General features: G+C 42.1%; 3 protein-coding genes across 3 annotated transcripts; 2 read left to right on the plus strand and 1 right to left on the minus strand.

Moving 5' to 3' along the window:
* Positions 1–3,001: 3,001 nt before the first annotated feature.
* LOC128760743 (gamma-glutamyl hydrolase-like) lies at positions 3,002–10,520 on the minus strand. The gene is made up of 9 exons (XM_053868383.1): positions 10,195–10,520; positions 8,064–8,178; positions 7,858–7,908; positions 7,631–7,715; positions 7,320–7,458; positions 4,905–5,011; positions 4,743–4,833; positions 4,546–4,683; positions 3,002–4,244 (listed from the first exon to the last, which is right to left on the minus strand). The coding sequence occupies exons 1-9, from the start codon at positions 10,298–10,300 to the stop codon at positions 4,123–4,125; spliced, it is 954 nt and encodes a 317-aa protein (XP_053724358.1). The 5' UTR covers positions 10,301–10,520; the 3' UTR covers positions 3,002–4,122.
* A 625-nt stretch (positions 10,521–11,145) lies between these two features.
* LOC128760593 (cytochrome b-c1 complex subunit 1, mitochondrial-like) lies at positions 11,146–15,688 on the plus strand. Its single transcript, XM_053868103.1, has 13 exons — positions 11,146–11,289; positions 12,201–12,341; positions 12,688–12,774; positions 12,870–12,999; positions 13,073–13,271; positions 13,350–13,429; positions 13,505–13,620; positions 13,737–13,880; positions 14,472–14,632; positions 14,716–14,801; positions 14,888–14,976; positions 15,113–15,188; positions 15,275–15,688. The coding sequence occupies exons 1-13, from the start codon at positions 11,227–11,229 to the stop codon at positions 15,337–15,339; spliced, it is 1,437 nt and encodes a 478-aa protein (XP_053724078.1). The 5' UTR covers positions 11,146–11,226; the 3' UTR covers positions 15,340–15,688.
* A 224-nt stretch (positions 15,689–15,912) lies between these two features.
* LOC128760594 (uncharacterized) lies at positions 15,913–18,850 on the plus strand. Its single transcript, XM_053868104.1, has 2 exons — positions 15,913–17,455; positions 18,160–18,850. The coding sequence occupies exons 1-2, from the start codon at positions 17,218–17,220 to the stop codon at positions 18,543–18,545; spliced, it is 624 nt and encodes a 207-aa protein (XP_053724079.1). The 5' UTR covers positions 15,913–17,217; the 3' UTR covers positions 18,546–18,850.
* The last annotated feature ends 2,238 nt before the right edge of the window (positions 18,851–21,088 follow it).

Consider the following 21,088-nt stretch of genomic DNA (forward strand, 5'->3'; position numbering starts at 1 on the left):
TCCTGCACTAGACTTCCAGCTCCAACTCTGTCCACTTTCCACCGTACCTGGCGAGACGAGAGCAATTACAGCCCAAAAAATCTCGTCTCCTCCAGTCTCGGGCATGCACTTCTGCGTCTGATCTCTGAGAACCGAGTGTACTCCAACTCAAGGAACCTCCTCATAAGTAGAGACATTTTGTCACATTTTGTTTAGAAAATTGGCACACACTACTCCTCATTCAGCTCCAGAGCAGGTCAGAATCGATGTGTCACTCCAACTTTTTACAAAGACTGCATTTCTTTCAGAGAGATGTCTGAGCTCGTTTGAAAGGCAAATGAAGTGGAGGTTATGCTTCACGTTGTAGCTTCTCATCTGGAAATGTGTTGATGATCAGAGCCGACCCTTCTCATCCTGGACATGGACTGTTTGTTCCTCTTCCCTCTGGCAGGAGGGACCAGAACCTCCAGTCACAGGAACAGCTTCTTCCCCTCGACCATCAGACTGTTGAATTCGCCTTGTTGTTATTTTATTTTATTTTATTTTATTGTTTGTCATCACTTTATTCCAAAACACTTTCCTAGTTGGTGGGCTCCCCACTGACCATGGCAACAAATTTGATTTTGATTCTGATTCTGATTCTGATTCTGAAATGTTTCTGCGTTAAATATTAAAGAGCAGTATGAAGCTGAGACCTGTATGGAAGAATATCTTAATCATGTGGCATGGCTTATTGAAATACTAATAATAAGCCTCTCTTCCTCTATGTGATCAAGATAGATTCTCAAAACTTCACTGTCCATTCAGCTGCACGACAGCTGCCAATCTGTCTCCTGCGCTTCCTTAAGGTTGGACTTTATCATTTTCACTAGTGTACATTAAAGGAAACCCTCTTTGATGTAGCCACGCAGAGGGTCTCTGCAAACCAAGGAACATCACTGACGTCCATTTTTTTAAATTTGTCAACTGCAATAGTCGTCTGACAGCTGATTAATTATGGAATGAAATATTGACTACGGCCTTGTTGTGTTCTTTTTTTAATTGCATTTCATGTGTTTTATCTAGTTTTTCTTTTTAGCATTTGATCGGAATGAGGTCAATGGGAGATCCTGAACTCTGCAGTACAAGTAAGAGTGCTCCTGCTGCAGCTCTCTCCTCCACCTCGTCCATGGACCTAGAACAGGACCAACATGCCCTGAAAATGTCCCTAAAATCCATTCATCCATTTTTTTGTTATTTTGCTAATACGCTGGCAAATAAAATTCAGCCACCAAACAACAGAGATGGAGACACTAGTGACAAGTTCTACCTATCATGGACTTGGACTCAAGAGCAAAAGACTTGAGACTCAAATCTGACTTGTTATTTGTGGCTCATGCCCAATATTCTGTTTTCTGTTTACTTTAGATTAGGCTACTATTAAAAAAAAAAAAAAACATGTGACCCAGGCTTATTACATGTTTTAATAGAAACGTAATTACTTATTATACTTATATCAATCCTTTCTCAGTCTCTCTTCAGTGAGACTTACTTTTTGATCGTTGGCAAAAAACTAAACTGATGCCTTTGTGTTGAATCAAACACGCTGGATAGACCATGTCAAGTTGTCTAGACAACTTATACCCATCCTGATAAGTCAGTCGTATAACAGAGTGCAACATTGGCATCAGCATTACTCACTATTGTCAACGGTCCTGTTCACACGTAGACATCCTCACAGCATCTGTGTAGGAAATCATTCACCCACACCAATCGGGGGCGTTTCCAGCCACCATAACCAATACCAGACAGCTGATCTGTAGCTAATTGAAAATGATGATGTCACACAGTCTGTCGCTCAAAAGTCGTCACTTCAAAACAGTAAGGGCAACAGTAGTTCAGCCTAATGTAAATATAAACACAAATCTTAGGTATATTGAGCAGCAAACTATCATTGAGAACCTGGACCAGAAATGCTAATTGTAGCATCCCTGCTTTTCATGCTAAACATTTTCTTGGGGGGGTGGCTATCAGTACTGCTCCTGATGATGATGATGATGATGATATCACAGTTCAAAGGATCTGAATGCCTAGAAGACAGTGGAGATGATCCTGGACTTCAGGAGAATCATAACTCCTCCGTCCCCTCTCATGTTGGCTGGATCGCCCATTCCCATTGAGGACTCCTTCTGCTTCCTGGGTACCATCATCACCGAGGACCTCAAATGGGAGCTGACCATCAGATCCCTCATCAGGAAGGCCCAGCAGAGAATGTTCTTCTAGTGGCAACTAAGGAAACTGCCAACGAAGTTGCTGGTGGAGTTCTACACAGCAATCATCATGTCCATCCTCACCTCCTCTATCACCGTCTGGTACAGCAGTGCCACTTTCCTGGTTGGTGGGATCCGCACTGGCCACGGCAACAAAGCTGATTCTGATTTATATTCTGATTCTGATTCATTCTAAATTCCTTCAACATAACGAAGCGGCGGTCTAAGTAGGCTCGATGCAAGTAAGAAATCATAGTTTCCTAATCCTAAACTCATTGGACCTCAGACCTCGGACTTGTGAGGACCTCTCCCGTGTGCTTTTGGACTGCGAGAGGAAATGGGAGTGGCTTAAGGAAGCCCTCGCCAGCACTTGGAGAACATCCGAACTCCACACTGAAATGAATCTGATATGCCTTAAGCTAGACTCAAACCAGCCACCTTGTGTCTGCATGGCTGGAGTTGAGTTCAGTCAGGTCAAGATGTGATTCAACGTCAGCTCATGTCATGATGTTCCAGGGAACCGTCCCTCTTCTGACCGCTGCCCAGCACACTGACTCATTTAATGAACTATAATGCGGAAGAAAATTGAGTCATTCCATGAATTGATGAGAGGAAAAGCTCTGGGTAATTAATGGGTGCCCTGGAACAAATACAAAACCGGTTGCAGTCCTTGCTCCGAGCCAGTGTTTAATTAAAAACATTGAGCATCATTCATCAAATACTGTTGTACTACATATGCATGGAAAGGACATTTGATAGACTCAATACTGCAGCGGAGGGAGCAGGATGAAGCAGGAAGAGGGGTCTCATCATTGAGTTTTATGTTATTCATGTGAGCTTGTTTGAAGGCTAGTGGACGGAATGAAGACCACATGTCATGATGAAGCAGAGATTAGGGTGGAATCACACAGAAGCTGAAGGACATCTGTGGACATTAAGGAGTCTTGAATTTAAGTGCCTACTAGTATCAGGTGAGCACTGGTTGGAAGTCAGGCTGGTAAAAGCGTGCGCAAAAGACGGAACTGAGTTGCTACACAGTCTACTTCTTAGGGCGAGTTGAAATCTCTCCTTCAACCTTTGTTAAATCAGCTATCACACAATGTCAGCAGAGAGTGAAATAAATGGTGAACTGAAATGGCAAAAACTGAACAGAACAGTTTGGTCACATGTGATGCTCTCAAAGGCAAAGATATCAGTATGTGTGCACCATTGCAACACATTACCCAGTTGTTTTCCGAGCTTGAAAAGTGCAGTGCAGTTGAACTGAATCGAAAAACAAAAGTTGCTGTAAGAAGTGGATGAAGGGAAAACTTTCTAGCTTTCTGATTCCTGGTATTCCTCACAGCTAAAACGTTTCAAAAGTTCTATTGTTTTGTTTCGCTTTTGTTTGTTTTTCTATTACAACCTTATTCATAAGGCTCGCTTTCGTGCTCAAAACGCGTTGTTATGCTGCCATCAAGTGGACAGTTGGAAACCTGCGAGGCTCCTGCAAACCGCTTTCATGTAGCTTCAGGTGATTCAAAATGGATTTTTCCTGCACTTTCCTCATTAAACATTTACTCTTCAGTGAAATCATTCCTAATCTGCTGTCAGGATTTATTTAGCTTGTCAAACAGCACTTAAAAATGAAAGCACGTGACGGAGTTTATTGACTTGTTGCAGAATAAATAGATGTCATACAATCATTGCGCAGGAGCAGGTGGACTAACGTGAGAGTGGCAGAACATTCCAGGATCATTCCAGTGAAGTGACATATAACATTGATTCAAATTGTGAACAGGAATATCACCATTAACCGGGAGTTTCTACAAATTGCAATAGTTCACAAGCAGATACACATCATTCCAGGATGGATGTCTAAGCTGTATCAGTCTGTTCATGTCGTCGGTTGTCATCAATCAAAATAGTAATTCTGCACAAAGATGGCATTGCGGCCTCTGTAGACAGGCGGGTAGTTGTAGATGAGCGCTCTCCCTTCCTCCTCATGGCTTGAGAAACTGTGGTTGCTCCTCATGGCTGCAGCAAAGAGGGAAGGAAGGTAATTTGACTCATCTCGCCTTTCTCTTTGATTTAGAGCGGTCATTGTTCTGGTTGTTTATTTTAAGAATGGCGATCCTGCTACACCCGGCAATATCAATGACTTTGGCGTCCTCTTGTGGTGATAATCCGCTTTGCTACCGTAAATCCCAGCAAGAAAAAACAGACTTGCACGATTTCAATCAGCTTTGAGATGATGCTGATCATACTTCAGACTAGTGAAAGATTAACTCAACAGTCCAAATACATGTTTGAGTAGTAACATCTGTTACTGTTTCACCTTCAGAGACGAAGAATCTGGCTGTGTAGAAGCTGGCCGTCACCGCAGCGCTCGAGTGAATCATCCCAGGCTTGTCGATCCACTCAAACTGACTTTTCTCTGGATGCCACTGCACAGCGTAGAACGGGTAACGGTAGGCTGAAAAAAGTGCGGGTGTAAATAAGACATATTTGAATCACAACTGAAAGCCAACTCACCTTCCATGGTGGAGATGAAGTCCTTCTTCCCATCCGTGTTGACCGTGAGAATCCTGTAAAATCGCTTCAGCTTTGCATTCCTGCTGAAGTTCTGCAGAGTCAATGACAAATACCCTTGTAATTTCTCCGTTGGCGACTCTCAATCGTGTCAAAGTAAAGTACCTGCATTGTCAAACTCCAACTGTGAAAATTAGAAGTGATGTTGTCCTCTGCCAGAGCCTGGAGGAGATCTTTGGGGAAAGATCTGAACAGACGGCTGGCCTGCAAAGCTGGGAAACAAGACAAGAGAAAACTCTTATATGTGCACTATTAACACACCTACTAGCATTGTCTCCACGATATACAAAGGCAGCCCATTGCTGCTAGGTTTAAAAAGGAAAAAAGAAAAAAAAAGTCACGGAGAAGAACAAAAGGGATGTGGAAGTTCTCATTGGTAAAATGCTCATCGCTGTAATTTGTATATTGTTATTAGTGTCAACATACTCCAAATGTTCACAAGATTAACCAAACATATGTTGATTATGATGTTGATGATGACGATGTATTGAGACCAGAAATGCTAAACACTGAGACCAGGAATACTAAAACAACAGAAGCAAAGAATTCCAAAGTTCCATGAATGCATCACACCTCAGACGCAGTAAATGCAACTCTTGACCACTATAATTGATATAAATACCTGATATGAATGAAAATGCTTCATGTAAACATCGATATGAAATATGAAACTACCCAATTTGGCTAGTTCAGAATGGAATCTGAATAGAGTGGAGTTCATTATGCAAATTGTTGGTGCTTCCATACACAAGATAACAAAAACAAACCACATAATTTCTTTGACTTTTTTCCTAAATATAACAATGATTGTCTTCATTTGATGACAAAAATTATGTGATATCATGTGTAACACAGCGTGAGCACGAAGACCTCATTAGCTGCTATAGCTGGCTAGCAACCCTGAGCCCCATAGGTGAGACAGCATGGACAAAAAATGACTTGTGACACTGTGCTCTTTCCTCATCAGGAACTAAAGCTCTTTAGACAATTTTCTAGGAGGACTCTTATAATAAGAGTCCCAGCCATGTTGTGTAATGAAAGTCCTGTATGCAAGTCCTACAATCTGATAATGGTCACTTTTAATATTATACATATTCTAGGAGATACAAGTTGTTTCAACGGTATTTCTGGGCACCATAAGTGAAGACATAACGCACCGCAAGCTTGGAGTAGAGGTTAAGATGATTTTCAAGATGGATTTCTGTGGAAGTCCACGATGTCCATACAAAGTACTTTAATAATCAGGCACAGTCATGTTGTGGACTATGTTTACTCCTCGGCATTCCAGGTCATGGGCTGTAAACTGCAAACTTTTTTTTCACAAATGTCCCAGCCCTACAGTAAAAACAAATCTGGAGGCTTATGCATTGCATGCAAACTGAGGAAACAAACAGCTCTGATTTTGTCTCTAGCATGCCACAACTCTTAACACAAACCTGGCTCCTTTCTGTTCTATCACGGTATGAAAACTTGATTACACTAAACTGTCCCTAGCCCCCCTCACTTCAACCCCCGCCACCAGGATTCCACGGAGAAAATACAAGCCTCCAGGAAGCGCCGTTAGTGAACAGATGGGGCAAAATCATACGGTGAGGATGCAGAACAAATGGAGGTAGGAACTAAAGCTCTTTAGACAATTTTCCAGCAGGACACCTATAATAGGAGTCCCCTTTCTTCTGTTCAATATAATGCCAGCATGATGCAATACATTCTTCAGTGTTATTTGAGATCATTTACTGTACTTTAATTAAGACAATGGTCTTTTGGCACCCCAAGTGGCATTTCTTGAGTCTGTTTGCAGTGAAACTGAATAAGGCTTTTGTCTTCCTAAACATGTGATTCTCTTTATTTAATCACAAAAAAAATCCACTTTCATCTTTACGGTTGTAGTGCTAAAAACCAACCTATTTGTGATATTGCCTATGTAACATATTAATATGAAATAGCTAATCACATTAGCATTAGGAAATCATAGCTGCTAAAGCTAGATGCCACGCTCCGCCCAGAGCGGCACCACTAGTGAGACAGCAAGGACAAAAGAAGACTGACGGCACTGTGCCCCTCCCCCATCAGAACTGAAGCTCTTCAGACCAGTTTGCACATGATTCCTTTATCAGCAGAGCATTCTGTTCAATGTAATGGCTCAATAAGATGTAGTCCTGTGCCTGGAGTGGCTGTATAAAATTCACAGTTGCAATGAAACTCAATTTAAGTAGTCCACAATAAATTAACATACTCAAATACACAGTTGTTTTGGAGGCTTTTCACTAAAGTACATTGTTATATGAGACGGTATAAGAAGAACGAGACACGAGTGGAGTGCTGCTGCGGTGGAAGACCAACGTTTCCAAGAACACTTTCAGTTGTGTATGAATGAATCTAAAAATGAACAATGTAACAAGAGCAACCTTTTTTTTTCAATGTGAGGGTTAAGTAGGCAACATTACTCAATAATTCCAAGTGATCTCTCCGTGAAAATATGGACCATGTTAAGAGACGATTCTGATTTGAGAGGAGTACCTGGTGTAAACTTGAGGGGAAGAGCCACAGCTTTGGTGTCGGTGAGTGTAAGCAGGTTCTTATTGGCTGTAAGAACAGAGAGCTGCTGAAAGCCCTGACAAGTTCCCCACAGAGGAAAGTAGTCGCCAGCATCATTGGCCTGTAAGAGTGTCACAACAAGAATGGTTCAATGAAAACTGATCATCTGTTATAGAGTTTCAGTCACTTCCTGTTTGTACTGAAGTAACACTTTTAGAAGCTTTGTGATCATTATTAATATGTAATTCTGCAGATCATCTTCCTGTTATTTGGAGAACAGACTTTGTGTTCACCTGCAGAGCCAGGTCATAGAAGATCTTGGCGGTTCGGCTGAACTGTGATGTCTGGAGATCCACGTCTCCTCCTGGCAGCAATACCCTAAGGAGACAATTAGGTCTGAATTTTTGCAAAACAAAGTAGAATTTAAAGTTTAAAAAATATGACAATGCACATTGATTAAATGTTTGGAAATATCTCAAATATGACCAGTTAATTAAAAAAAGAAAGTGGTTCAACTCACCCATTGATTGAGTTAAAGAGCTTGACATATTCCTCATGTGTTTGGTTGATTCTGATTGGTGAAAATGGAGTGAATGACAGTTAAATGGAAATATTTCATGCTGGAAAATGTATTGACAAAAGCCAAATAACATCCACAAAATCTATAAAGAAACCTATCCATTAGTCATAAGTGGACTGGAGACGTGGGTTGTAAGAAGCCACTACCTGACAGGAACCACCCTGGCCCCAGCAGCCTCTAGGTACTTCACATAAGAGGCAGCGATGTAGGTTGAGCCCAGGGCAAACTGGTCATTGGGGAAGATCTCCTGAGCCAGCACACCTTTGGGATAGATTCATGATATTTGTTGCATTTCCATCATAGTCTGATTTAGACAGATCACAAGGCACCACATATTCAAAACAAGGAACCTGTTCTCACACCATTTCACCTGATTGTTTGTCTGTGGCTAATCGTGGCATTAGTCACTGGTTGTGAAACGGTAAACAGAACCAACCTGCCAAGACTGGCACAGATGCCAAGCTCCACTGATGGAAGGATACAGCTTGATTAAGACAGTTTTGCTACTTCACATTGAGTGTAAATAAACGCATAGGCAGCCATGACTGGGTGCTGAACTAGTTTTTCAGGATACTTGAGGTCACATCTTTATAAAGATATCTTCATTCTTTCTTGCATGTTCAGTGTGCTGCATTTTCCAGGAAACAAACAAGCACTTTGTGAACAGCTTTCTAAAAAATCAATATAAATAAAGCTTTAGTAGTAGTATAAACATCATAGGCATTTCTTTCTGAGTTAGCCATTGGGTTATTTCTCAATATAATAATGAACTTATCAATAATAAATAAATTTACATGACAAGAGACATGTTTAAAATTACTCCTTTAAAGTATATAATTTAACATTTGATTAATACTTAGTTATATTATGAGGATAAAGAAAATAAAAGGCCTAAATAAACAACAGTTATATTTAGAATTCAAATAGTAATGAATGAATGCCAAGAATGCCTTTGGTAAAGGGGCCTGTATGTATCGCTTTGTCAACGTCATCGTGATATGGAATCTTTGAAACTTGTTTGTAGACATTATCCTTGATTAGATGTACAGCGGTACCTCAGTTTTCAAACGTCTCGGACTTCAAACAAAAATTTCGAGATTTTTCTGCTGCGGATTTCGAAGAAAAATCCAGAAATCGAACACCCCCGAAAAAAGCTGGAAAAGCTGGTGTGCAGACCGATCAGCTGATCCACGACGCGCTTTGTTATTGTGTATAACGCAGCCTCTGCATGCAGACGTGTCCCGCTAGCTACATTTACTGACTGTTTTTTTCTTCATATTGAGGTGTAAAACCTTTTCTGTCTCCGCACTGGACCGTGGTAGAGTGTCACAGGGCAGGTGCTCGCTCTCGACACCTCCGAGGCTGGAGCGCGCACTCCAGGGTTTGATGTCCTGTTGTCGGCTGGAGCTCGGACAGGGATGAGGCGAGTCCCGTACAGAGTGTTACTTGGTTTATTACTTTATCACAGCCAAACTGCACAGAAGCGCACATTCAGAGCTGAACACGCACCGGACACCTCTTCACTTCTGAATAGACGTCACTCACTCAGCAACCCCTGCCACATGCAGCGGCCACACACACGCGACCAGCGCACACACAGCAGACACACTACATTCACTCCCACAGTACAAAAGCCTTTTCTTTTTCCATTAATTGTTATGGGAAAAATCAATTCAGATTTAGAACAAATCGCTTCTCGAATGGCCGTCTGGAACGGATTGTGGTCAAGAACCGAGGTACCACTGTAATTGGAAAAACAAGAACCAACTTGATTGGCTTTTTGTATAAAATTTTAGTGTTGAGTGAACTTGTGTTTGGGATTTTATTTGGGAGTTTGGATAAATATTTTGAATGCAGCACGTTATAAATTCTGACAGCCAAAAGAAGACAATATCGTTTGAATTACTGGATGATATATTTACCACAAACATACATCTACTCACAATATCCCATTCAATATTTCTAAATTACAAGTTTATTTTTAGCTCTATGCAGTTCCAGCTCTTGTGGGCCACATAAAATGACACTGACACTAGCACTAAACCATGAACCGAACCAACTTCTTCATTATAGTAGAATGACTGAGGGAAGCACAAAGGTAACCCAAAAAAAATATCATTCATACAACACAGATTCATTGACGCACCGTAATTTTGCAATCGCAGTCATTTAAATTGACTTTCGCTTCTCCTCTCCCTGGAAGGTTCTGGATGAGAATTACATAAGTGCTACTACACGTGAAACCCGGTAATGCAGAATGTTCTCGAAGGGTCTCACCGATGATGGGTCGGTAGTTGATTGGTGACGAGCACAGACTCGGACAAAGAGCCGCGGCCAGCGCCGACACCAGGACCGCCGCTTCCACTGGATCCAGCCGCCGCATCAGGAGACGTGTGGTGCTGCCGAATCCTCCGAACGATGAACGATGTGGCTGCTGGTTATGTAATAATAATCCCCACAGCGGTGTTAGTCAGAAATGTGGGCGAAGAAGGGAGAGTCTTAGCGAGACCTCCGGATCTATTTAGAAAACCAGACGCGCAGGACAGCGTTCCAAAAGGCTCCCCCGCAGTGATCACACGATACAGATCCAGCCAGTGGATGAACCAGAAGTACTAGTCCAGGTAGCGTGAGAGCAGGGCCGGTGCTAAGGTTTTGAGGGGCCGAACAAGCACTGTTGGGCAAATAAGTATAGAATAGAGCCACCTGCTCTATTCACATCACATCAGAGAACATTCGTTACCTTTATTTTGTTGATGTATTTTGAGACAGTGCTTATAAGACACATTATTAAGATAACAAAAAGAGGATTTAATAATAAGAATACCACGTACCTTCTTTGTGTACCTTACTTAAATAATAACTGATTCCTTTTTGAGTGCGAGGGGCATAGACGTTGTGAAGCCTTCTCAGTGTTGATGAACTGAACAGACTGTAGATGTGCGTGCAGTTTTACTTACGTTTTCAAGCAATAGGCCTAAAGAACAAAGATCTGTGAAGTGAAAAGTTTTAATGATGAGATTACTGTACCTGTGTCCTCCAATGTTTTTTTTCTTCTATGCAGCCTTATTTCTGCAACGATGTTTCATTCAGAGTGACACGCATCTTGTTTAATTTAAACTCTGTTGCTTTTTTTCCTATGGTAATTTCAGTCGTATTTAATTTTCCATACGACAGTCAACGTCCCCTTGTTACTCCCTGTAGTAACATGAAGTCAACTCGTGGTGGCGGTAAATATTATCATTGGTCACCGGCCGCGTTCACTGTAAACGAGGCGAAGAAGACGTCGTCTCTTACAACTTGTGCTGAGAAATGGCGGCGTCCGTGTGCCGAGTCGGGAGTACCGTGGGTCGAGCACTCGTCAAAAACCGAAATGTAAGCTTCATTGTAGAATGTTGTCAAATGTTAAATGCTGAATTGCACGACTTTCACTCTTCAGAACGATTAGAAACGTAAGCGTTAGGCTCGGTGATCACCAGTCAAGGGAATAAGCTAACCGGCTACTGCTCGATGCAAGGTCAACTGACCGCTACCGTTTTCAATCGAAGCAGTTGCACTTTATTGACAGTATGAACCGCTTTCTCGAGACACGATCATTGTTTCATGAAGCTTATGTGAGCGTAACCGATGGCGGTAGCTGTAATTGTGCGTCCTTGTTCGTCCTCCCGACAAATTGTAGCTTCAGTGCTAACCGCTTTAGCAGTGACATTCGTAAAATGTTGTCACACCAACGCACGCCTATTTTTATTGACAATATTTGAAAATGAAATCGCACTCTATTACGATGCCTAAAGTGTTAACACTCCGTAAAGTTTTTTTGCTACCAAAACCCTATAACGAAATGTACTTAGTTCACTTGTTAATATAGCAATAGCTCCCAAACGTGTTACAAACGTTTATAAACGAATTCTGACTCGTTAATTAATAAATCAATGTTGAGTTACAAACGAACTTAATTCATAGAAGTCAATAAAACCCCTTCTAAGCTTTGCCCACTTGAAGCGCTACATGTTTTTAGTGGCCATTACTGAAGGGCAGATCAGTGTCCTCACTAAGAGCCAGAGTCGGGGGTCGTACTCCTGCCTCTGGACCCAACGTGAGGTACATTACCAAAATATACCGGAATGTAACTCAGCTGTTTTAATAAGAATATTTTCAACTGTGCATATAAGCCCATCAAAGATTTAACAAAAGTGCATTAATTGAAAAAGTATCACAACATCTATATTGTCTTTTATATTTATTTGGGAATGTTTTTAATGAGCTGTTTTCCCCATCTATTCCAGCCCGTCCTCTTGTGCTTGCGGCGTGGACAGGCCTCCGTTAGCTATGCCCACAGTCTGCTGGGAGCCCCTGATACTCGACTTACTTCCTTGGAAAATGGCTTGAGGGTAGCATCCGAGGAGACTGGACATTCTACATGCACTGTGAGAAACTTTCATCATTGCGGTCGGTAGTCTTTATTTTGACCCTTTGAGCTTTTCCCAGTTGAAGCTTCACATGTTTTTGGTGGCCATTATTGAGGGGTAGAGCAATGACCTCTCTAAGAGCCAGAGTCAGGGGTCGTACTCCTGCTTCTGGACCCAACGGGAGAAACATTCCACGGAGAGTCAAATATACAGAGGACTGTTAACGCCAGTGATTAGTAATGTGTCATACCTAAGGACTATAAGCAGTTGCCCCTAAAATAACACTGTATTTATGTTTTGAATGTTCTTCTGCAGTTTGGTTTGTTCAGAAGGCTAAACCTGTACTGTATTGTCACCTTTGCAGGTTGGTCTATGGATCAGTACTGGCAGTCGGTATGAGAATGAGAAGAACAATGGCGCTGGGTTTTTCCTGGAGCACATGGCTTTCAAGGTATTGTGAATTAGCTTTGCTAGAAGGCTGCTAGGGCAATATTAATGGTCTTAATTAAACCCCCCCCCCAACCTACTTAAATGTTTGTCCTGAAGGGAACTAAAAAGCACCCACAGACAGCATTGGAGCAGCAGGTGGAGTCCATGGGCGCTCATCTGAGTGCATACACTTCCCGGGAGCACACCGCTTACTATATGAAGACTTTGGCCAAAGATCTGCCAAAGGGTAAAAAAAGATCCTTCTCACTTTGCTACTTTTTTTCTGTCAGGTTTTAACTGTTCTCAAAACTGATCCACAGCTGTGGAGCTGCTGTCAGAAGTAGTGCAGAGCTGCTCATTGAGTGAGGCAGAAATTGAGCAGCAGAGAGGAGTTGTGCTTCGTGAGCTACAGGAAGTGGAAGGTAACCAGCAGGAAGTTTGTCTGGACTTGCTGCATGCCACAGCCTTCCAGGGAACCCCACTGGGCCAGAGTGTACTGGGACCCACCAACAATGTTAGGTAACTGCCAATTACTAATTAGATAATCATATGCCAGAAGTATATGGCTCTTCTTAATGCCATTTATGGTGTCCTCAGATCTCTCACCCGTCAAGACTTGGTTGAATACATGGAAAGCCACTACAAAGCCCCTCGCATGGTCCTGGCTGCGGCAGGAGGTTGGTCTTCATTTTTGTCCGACAGCATTTCTGCTTATATGGAAGAGGCTTTTACCTGGACGTCTTGATCTAAAGGTGTGAACCATGATGAACTCGTGAGCTTGGCCAAGTCCCACTTTGGCAACGTATCATTTGAGTATGAGGGAGATGCTGTTCCTGTGTTGGCTCCCTGCAGATTCACAGGCAGTGAGGTACAAAATCCTGATGCGCATATACATTATACTTAAAAGTCATGTTCTTTCACTTGGGTCTTTTTCCATATCAAACCATGCTTTTATGTTCAAGCGGTATGTGCTCTGCCCCTCAGATCCGCATGCGTGATGATGGTTTACCGCTTGCTCACATCGCTATTGCTGTAGAGGGAGCTGCTGCTGCTAGTCCTGACATTATTCCTCTCATGGTGGCTAACGCAACCATTGGGAGCTATGACCTCACCTACGGTGGAGGAAAGGTAGGCCAACATCTCTTATAGTTACCTGAATGACTATGAAGTTGCATCTTGGTGCTTATATCAGCTTAAGTTTGGCAGTTCAGCTGATCATTTCCCCTTTAAGCTTTGCCCACTTGAAGCTTATCATGTTTTTGGTGGCCATTTTTGAGGGGTAGATCATTGTCCTCTCTAAGAGCCAGAGTCAGGGGTCGTACTCCTGCTTCTGGACCCAACGAGAGGCACAACACCCAATGTTGAGCAGAAATGAGTATTATGTTCTCCATAGTTGTTAACTATCACAGATTTGCTGCTGTCAAGACAATTCAGTGACTCACTACTGCCACCATATGTGGCTCATCTACTAGTGTAGAGTGTCTCACGGCCCAGAGGTGTAAATCGAAAAAACCTTCGACGGGCCCTATGGTTACGTATCACTGATCTAGACCAAGAGTCTTAAACCCCGCCCTTTAAACTTGTACCAGGTTTTTGATCGAACCGGTCAAGCACACATAGTTGAACCAATAATTCAGTTTTGGATTGTACATGTGTTTTTTATTTACCCATTTGATATTAAATCAACTTGGAGTACAAAAAGCTGACTTTCGCCTTCAGAACCTGAGCAGCCGCTTGGCTCGTCTGGCCGCAGAGGAGAATCTTTGCCACAGCTTCCAGGCCTTCCACTCCTCTTACAGTGACACCGGCCTCTTGGGCATTCATTTTGTCACAGATAAGCACAACATAGAGGACATGATGCACTGGTCCCAGAACGCTTGGTTAGTGGCCTCTTGTGTAAATTATGTAATATTGTATGCATTTGTCAAGGTGTTCAACATCTTTCCTCACCTGTTTGATGCAGGATGAACTTGTGCACCACAGTGACGGAGAGTGATGTTGCTAGAGGGAAGGTTGCTCTGAAGGCCAGTCTGATTGGACAGCTTAATGGTACACAACGCTTGAGAACCAAATGGGTTTTCTCTGAACAATGTGTTCAACCAATATGACAACTTTTTTTCCCCTCTCTCTCTAAGGAACCACTCCCATTTGTGATGACATTGGCAGACACATCCTGAACTACGGGCGGCGTATTCCTCTGACTGAGTGGGACGCTCGCATTGACGTAAGTCAAAACCATCTCCTAGTCTTTTCAATTTTTGTGCCTTTGCAGGCATGTGGAAAAATAAAATCTCAATTTGGATGTTGTTTTTAAATGTTCAACTTTTCTTGGCCTCCTTGACTCTTGTCTCTCTTTCCAGGCTGTGACTCCAAGAATGGTTCGTGATGTGTGTTCCAAATACATATATGATAAATGTCCTGCTGTGGTTGGTGTCGGTAAGTAAAAGATATTGGCCAGAATCTGAATAAGAACTGTTACCCTCCAAGATTTGTTTTAAACATCACAATGTCCATCCCCCTAGGTCCGATTGAGCAGCTTCCTGACTACAACAGAATGCGCAGTGCCATGTACTGGTTGAGGTTCTAAGGAGTTAAAAGAGTGCTCTAGATTATCCCCAATATCTCCCCCGTCACATCATTGACCACTGTTGCAGTGAGTAATCATATGGCCCTTAACAAATTGGAGTTCACTGGACATTCGGGTCTTGAAGAGAACCCAGTGGCCCTTTCGACTATCCGCTCACATTATTGGCCCCACTTTTATTCGATCATGAATTTGTCTGCTACTCATGTGGCACAATTCATTTGCTGCTCTTGCTGCTGCTTTACATGTTGCTTCAGATCAAATTATCCCTAAAATGTTCGTCAACTGTCAAATCAGTCTGGAACGTGGTGCAAGAGCATATTTATAATTCTGTAAGATTTTGTTCTGTCCTCTATTGTACATAACAGGACTTGTTGTGGAGATAATAAAACAGTCTAAATGCGCCTGTTTCTCTGTCACATCCAGCAGTTTGTATGGCTACTTAGGGCTTGTTTATCCTACTTTGTGGGGACCAATTCGTGACAAAACCACATGACTTTGTGGGGACATTTGGCTGGACCCCTAGAGGTTAAAGCCTCAATTTGAGGATGTAGGCTTCAAAATTACTGGGTTGTTTTAATTAGGTTTACGTTTGGTTCAGAGTAAATGTTAAGTTTAGCCATTTGTTTTAGATTCTTAGGTTTAAGGTGAGAGGCTGGGGAAAGCATGAAAGTCAATGACATGTCCCCACAAAAAACTGGAAATCACCTACTTGAACATACTCTGGTTTTATATTTGTGTTGCTGAAACTAGACGGTATGAGGGTTGCATTAATTCAGACATTACAATGGAGATGCAGCTGACTATGAAGATAAGACCTCTTTAGTTCTAGCAGGGTCAGGACCTGTTTTGATGCACATTCCACTGCATCTTGACTCATAACAGATCTCATAACAACATCTCAGATGAACTTTCATGTTTCATCAGTGACTGAGATTCCATTGGTACGACTCCGTGTGACGCTCCGTGGCTTTAGTTTGACCCAAGTTTATTTATGATTCCTGTTACTTGAGAGCCCCGAGGCCTCGAGTAAACATGCTGAAGTTAACCACTGTCGCATCGTTACACTGATGAGGATCAGCGCAGTGATGGGACGCACTGAAGTGAGTCAGGAGGGAAGCGTAAGTTCTGGGCTCCAAAGTCTCTCCTTGTCAGCTCCGTAACACTCTCGATACCTGATCCTGAAAAAGACTGGATCAGTGACTGACGCTGTGGTGGGATGATCCCACTTGCACGGTCGGCCTCAAGATGCAACTCACAGAAGCAAACAGGCTTCCATCCACACTCCCATTTCTTATGCAACCACCCTTTGATGTCTAACGGATGGCCGCGTATTAAAAGGTCCGAATAAGATGTAGATTTTCATCATCGTCACACTAATGTGGGGGAAATTTGGGCCTGCTCTTTCATGGAGAACTGCTTTTCATGTGGGGGTGTGTGACGTTGGCGGCTCACGTCAGGTCCTGGAGATTGGTCTGTAGTCGGACTAAATCAGCGGAAATCTTAATATAGCTGCAAATTAGGAAAGAAAGTAGTTCTCCTATCGGCACATTCAGGAGAACTGATAATCAGCTTTAAAGGAGGCTCTTTCTGCATAGTTCCTGATGATCTATTCGTTGATTACGTGTAATCGATTCTGTAATTTTGGCAGAGAGGTGATGTTTCAGCGGGAAGCATCAAATGTTCAGGCTGTATTTATTAAAGCCCTTCCAATAAAATGATAACATAACGGCGTGACAGCATAGCGGTTACATTGATAAGATGGATGACCTCAACATGGAGCTAGTTTTTAGTGAAACCCTGGTGATCACCTGGAGGCGACGCTTTCCAACTCATGAACAATGACAACACTGCCGTGTCATCACACACAGTTATTTTTAGATGGAGCGGGATGGCAATGAGAGGAGGAGGAAATTAGATTATAAGAAGAGAGGGTGGGATCGTACAGAAAGGGGACGTGTTCGTGGACGCATGTGGATGAAGACCCCTATCGTGAAGAGGAGCAGTCGGCTAAACACAGCGGTCCATCAGAGAGCAGCGGGGAACCCACCGAACATTTGTACGAGCCCAGAGGAGGAGTGGCTGACTTACCGTCAACTTCAGACAGCAGTGGCAGAAAGTGAGTGTTTGGCTTTAAATTATGTACTTTGTTTTTTTTTTTCTTTTTGGTTATCAACTTTTGCATCACCTTTTATGTTCATAGGCATGGTTTGTTTAATAGGATAGTTGAGATTCAATATTTGTTTTATTATGCAATACAATAACATGTATATTTGCTTGTGCTACGGTTGGGAGATCAGCTCATTAGTGACCAGCACTCTAAATAGATGTTTTTCGGATAAAGATTATATTAAAATCAGCACTGGAATTATTTGTATTTTTACTTCTCCACTTTAGAGTTATCAATGGAGCTGAAAATTATTATATTGCATTTTATGGGTTTTTTTTTTCATATTTAAGATATTTAATGGCTACATTTACATTTTTTCCTTTTTAATGTTAAATGAGAGATAAAATAAGCAAAACTCGAATGGGAAGGAACAAGTAGCTACCCAATAAACAAAGGCACTAGATATTAATATTATGTTATTAAAAAAAACGATAATTGTGGTGAATGTTTAAATGTAATAAAAAATAATCACACATGTATTTTTAATGACAAATATTGATCATATTTTTTCCTCCATTTATCAAAGAGTGTACAATCATGTTCATAGTCATGCAGGAGAGTGGGGTGTAATTATTATAATTTTTTGTGAATAACACTGGCCTTAGTCAGTGCAAGTCTCATTCCTGTTCCTCCATGTACTGCTTCCTCCACAGTGGCGACCATGCGAAGTGTGTGTGTGAGTCCGTGTCTGCTGCTCCTCCTGCTGTGTTGTGTGGCAGCCCACAGAGTCAACGCTGTGCTGACCAAATCTGATGAAGACACCAAGCGTGACATGCTGGCCATCGATATCCTGAACCACAGCGGTGTGTTGAACTCATTGCTCCAGTCAGAGCGTCGCACCATGCTCCGGAGCGTTCGGGCTCCTCGTCCGCTCGCTCAGGTGCCCAAGAGAGCTCAGCAAGGGTCTCGCTTTGCCCTCTCCCTCGATGTCCCCACCAGCATCCTGAGTGTCCTCATTGATCTGGCCAAGAACCAGGACATGAGGACCAAAGCTGCAGCCAATGCGGAACTGATGGCACGGATCGGCAAACGCAAATAACTGTGAGCAGGAAGGCCCACACCCATTTCAACTGCAAATAAACCCACAGATTCACAGTGTACAAACTTCTGGCGGCTTTCTCTTGGTTCTGAAATGTCTTGGTGTTTGCATGAGTTCAGTTTAACCCACATGGACAATAATATCCTATTCTTCAAGTCCACGTTAGTCACACGTTGCAGTTATTAGCATCACATGCAGCACAAATGAGCGTCACAGCCGCGTGAGTGGATGAGAGATTAGATGACAACGCACAAGCAGGATATTGACCTCTGTCCAAACAACAGACTTTTTCTGTGAAACTCTCTCTGCCAATTGTTTGATTCATGTAGCAGCAATAACTCTTGGCTATTTTGGGACCGCTGCTTTATATGCTGTACAGTTAACTCATATCTGCACTGTGATTCATCTGTTCTCCCGCAATGAGAATGAAATGTGATGCAACAGCGTGAAATAAACTGCTTATTAGAGCCTACACTGGGCCTTTTTTTCTGCATTTCGCAGGTCATAATCCTGTCACGATCAGTGAAGACTTTTTAAATGGCTCCGGTTTAACTGCAATGCATGCAGCCTTCAAATGAATAAAAATCATTTGATATTCATAAAAACACACAGCATATGAAGCTCGTCAAATCAATCAAAAGAAAGTTTACTGGAAACGGTCATGTGGACAGGCCAGGTCGTTCAGCACTTCCACCTGAGAAGGAGCAGACCGTAAATTCCCTCTAATTTTTCATGTGTCTGAGCAAACACACGAACTGACGACACAGTTCATTTCCTCACCCGACTAGCATGTGCTCTCTATATATTTTAGTCTGAAACCTGTGCTGCAACGATTCTCTCTCCTGTGAGTAACTTCGCCGCCCCAATTGGTTCAATGCATACGCACATTTTGTTCAACCACGGGTGACTTTAAGAGAAATCAGCTCTTAAACATAATAGTTCACGTACGTAGACCTGTGTAAAACTGCCAGTTAAGGATACACGCGGTGTCAAAGTCATTTTATTGGTCTAATGTCACATGGCTTGATGTCTGGATGGCTAGAAGCCATGTAGTCCAGAGATTGCAGTCATTTATATTCCATTCAGGATTAATTTTTGTTGCGCAGCATAGATATTTTTGTGTGCTGTGATCGTATCAGCTGTGCGCAATTGCACGTGCAGCTTAGAGGGAACATTGCTTTCATGTATTATGAAATCACTAGATCATCGTGGCAGGCACGTAGCTAGAAATTAATGCAAAGCAACATGACACAAAGCCAAAAAGAGATGAAACTGTCTAACAAGCACACAAATATTTTGTTCTTAGTATTCTATGAACAGGTTTACTGGCGACATGTCCTACATGGGTGGCTATCATTGTTTGAATTCGCTTCAGCTTTAGACATAGTAAAATGTAAAGTTTGTTTTTCCTGAATGCAGTTCATTGACAAAATACATCAGCTGACCCACGACGTGCTTTGTTATTGTGTATAACGCAGCCTCTTTATGCAGACGTGTCCCGCTAGCTACATTTACTGACTGTTTTTTCTTCATATTGATGTTTAAAACCTTTTCTGTCTCCGCACTGGACCGTGGTAGAGCGTCACAGGGGAGGTGCTGGCTCTCGACACCTCTGAGGCTGGTGTGCGCACTCCAGGGTTTGATGTCCTGTTATCGGCTGGAGCTCGGACAGGGAAGAGGTGAGTCGCGGACAGAGCGTTACATGGTTTATTACTTTGTCACAGCCAAACTGCACAGAACCGCACATTCAGAGCTGGACACGCACCGGACACCTCTTCACTTCTGGAGAGACTTCACTCACTCGGCAACCCGTCCCACATGCAGCGGTCACACACATAGACAAACAGTGCACCTGCAGCAGACACTCTACATTCACTCCTACAAAAGACTATTTTAAGGCTTGGAGTGCATGATTTCTTTTTCTATTAATTGTAAAGGGAAAAATCAATTCAGATTTCGAACAAATCGCTTCTCGAACGGCCGTCTGGAACGAATTGTGGTTGAGAACCGAGGTACCACTGCATATGTGTTTTGGGATTTTATACTTGCTATAATAATAATAATAATAGCTTAGTAGTTTGTGTCAGGATCAGCCCTGTCATCTGTTGCCAGATAAGTTGTTTTTTTAATTCATTGTTTTACTTTTGGAAAAAAAAAAGTCTTTTTTTTTTTTTTTTTTGTTTCATGACCAATTTTACAAAAAATCACCAAAATTCTACATTTTAATCACCATAAGTAATAACGTTATGTAGCTGCTTTTTTGGTTTAATGCCATGAAAAAATTCTAGTTTCTACATTTGTCATTACAGATAGCTTCAGGAACAATTGAAAGTATTTTAAAAACATTCAAAAATATTGAGAATATTTTTTTCATATGAAATGATATGAAGTGTTTTAATAATGATAAATAATAATAAAAGTGTTTGTCATATCCCTACTTCCACATTTTAAATGCACACTTTTGTAAAATATACACATGAGGTTCACGCTCAGCACTCTCCACTTTGAATCTCCACTTTTGATACTTTTGCAGTCGAGGTAAG

Source organism: Synchiropus splendidus, chromosome 6 (assembly GCF_027744825.2).
Source record: "Synchiropus splendidus isolate RoL2022-P1 chromosome 6, RoL_Sspl_1.0, whole genome shotgun sequence".
In the NCBI taxonomy this organism is placed as follows: domain Eukaryota; kingdom Metazoa; phylum Chordata; class Actinopteri; order Syngnathiformes; family Callionymidae; genus Synchiropus; species Synchiropus splendidus.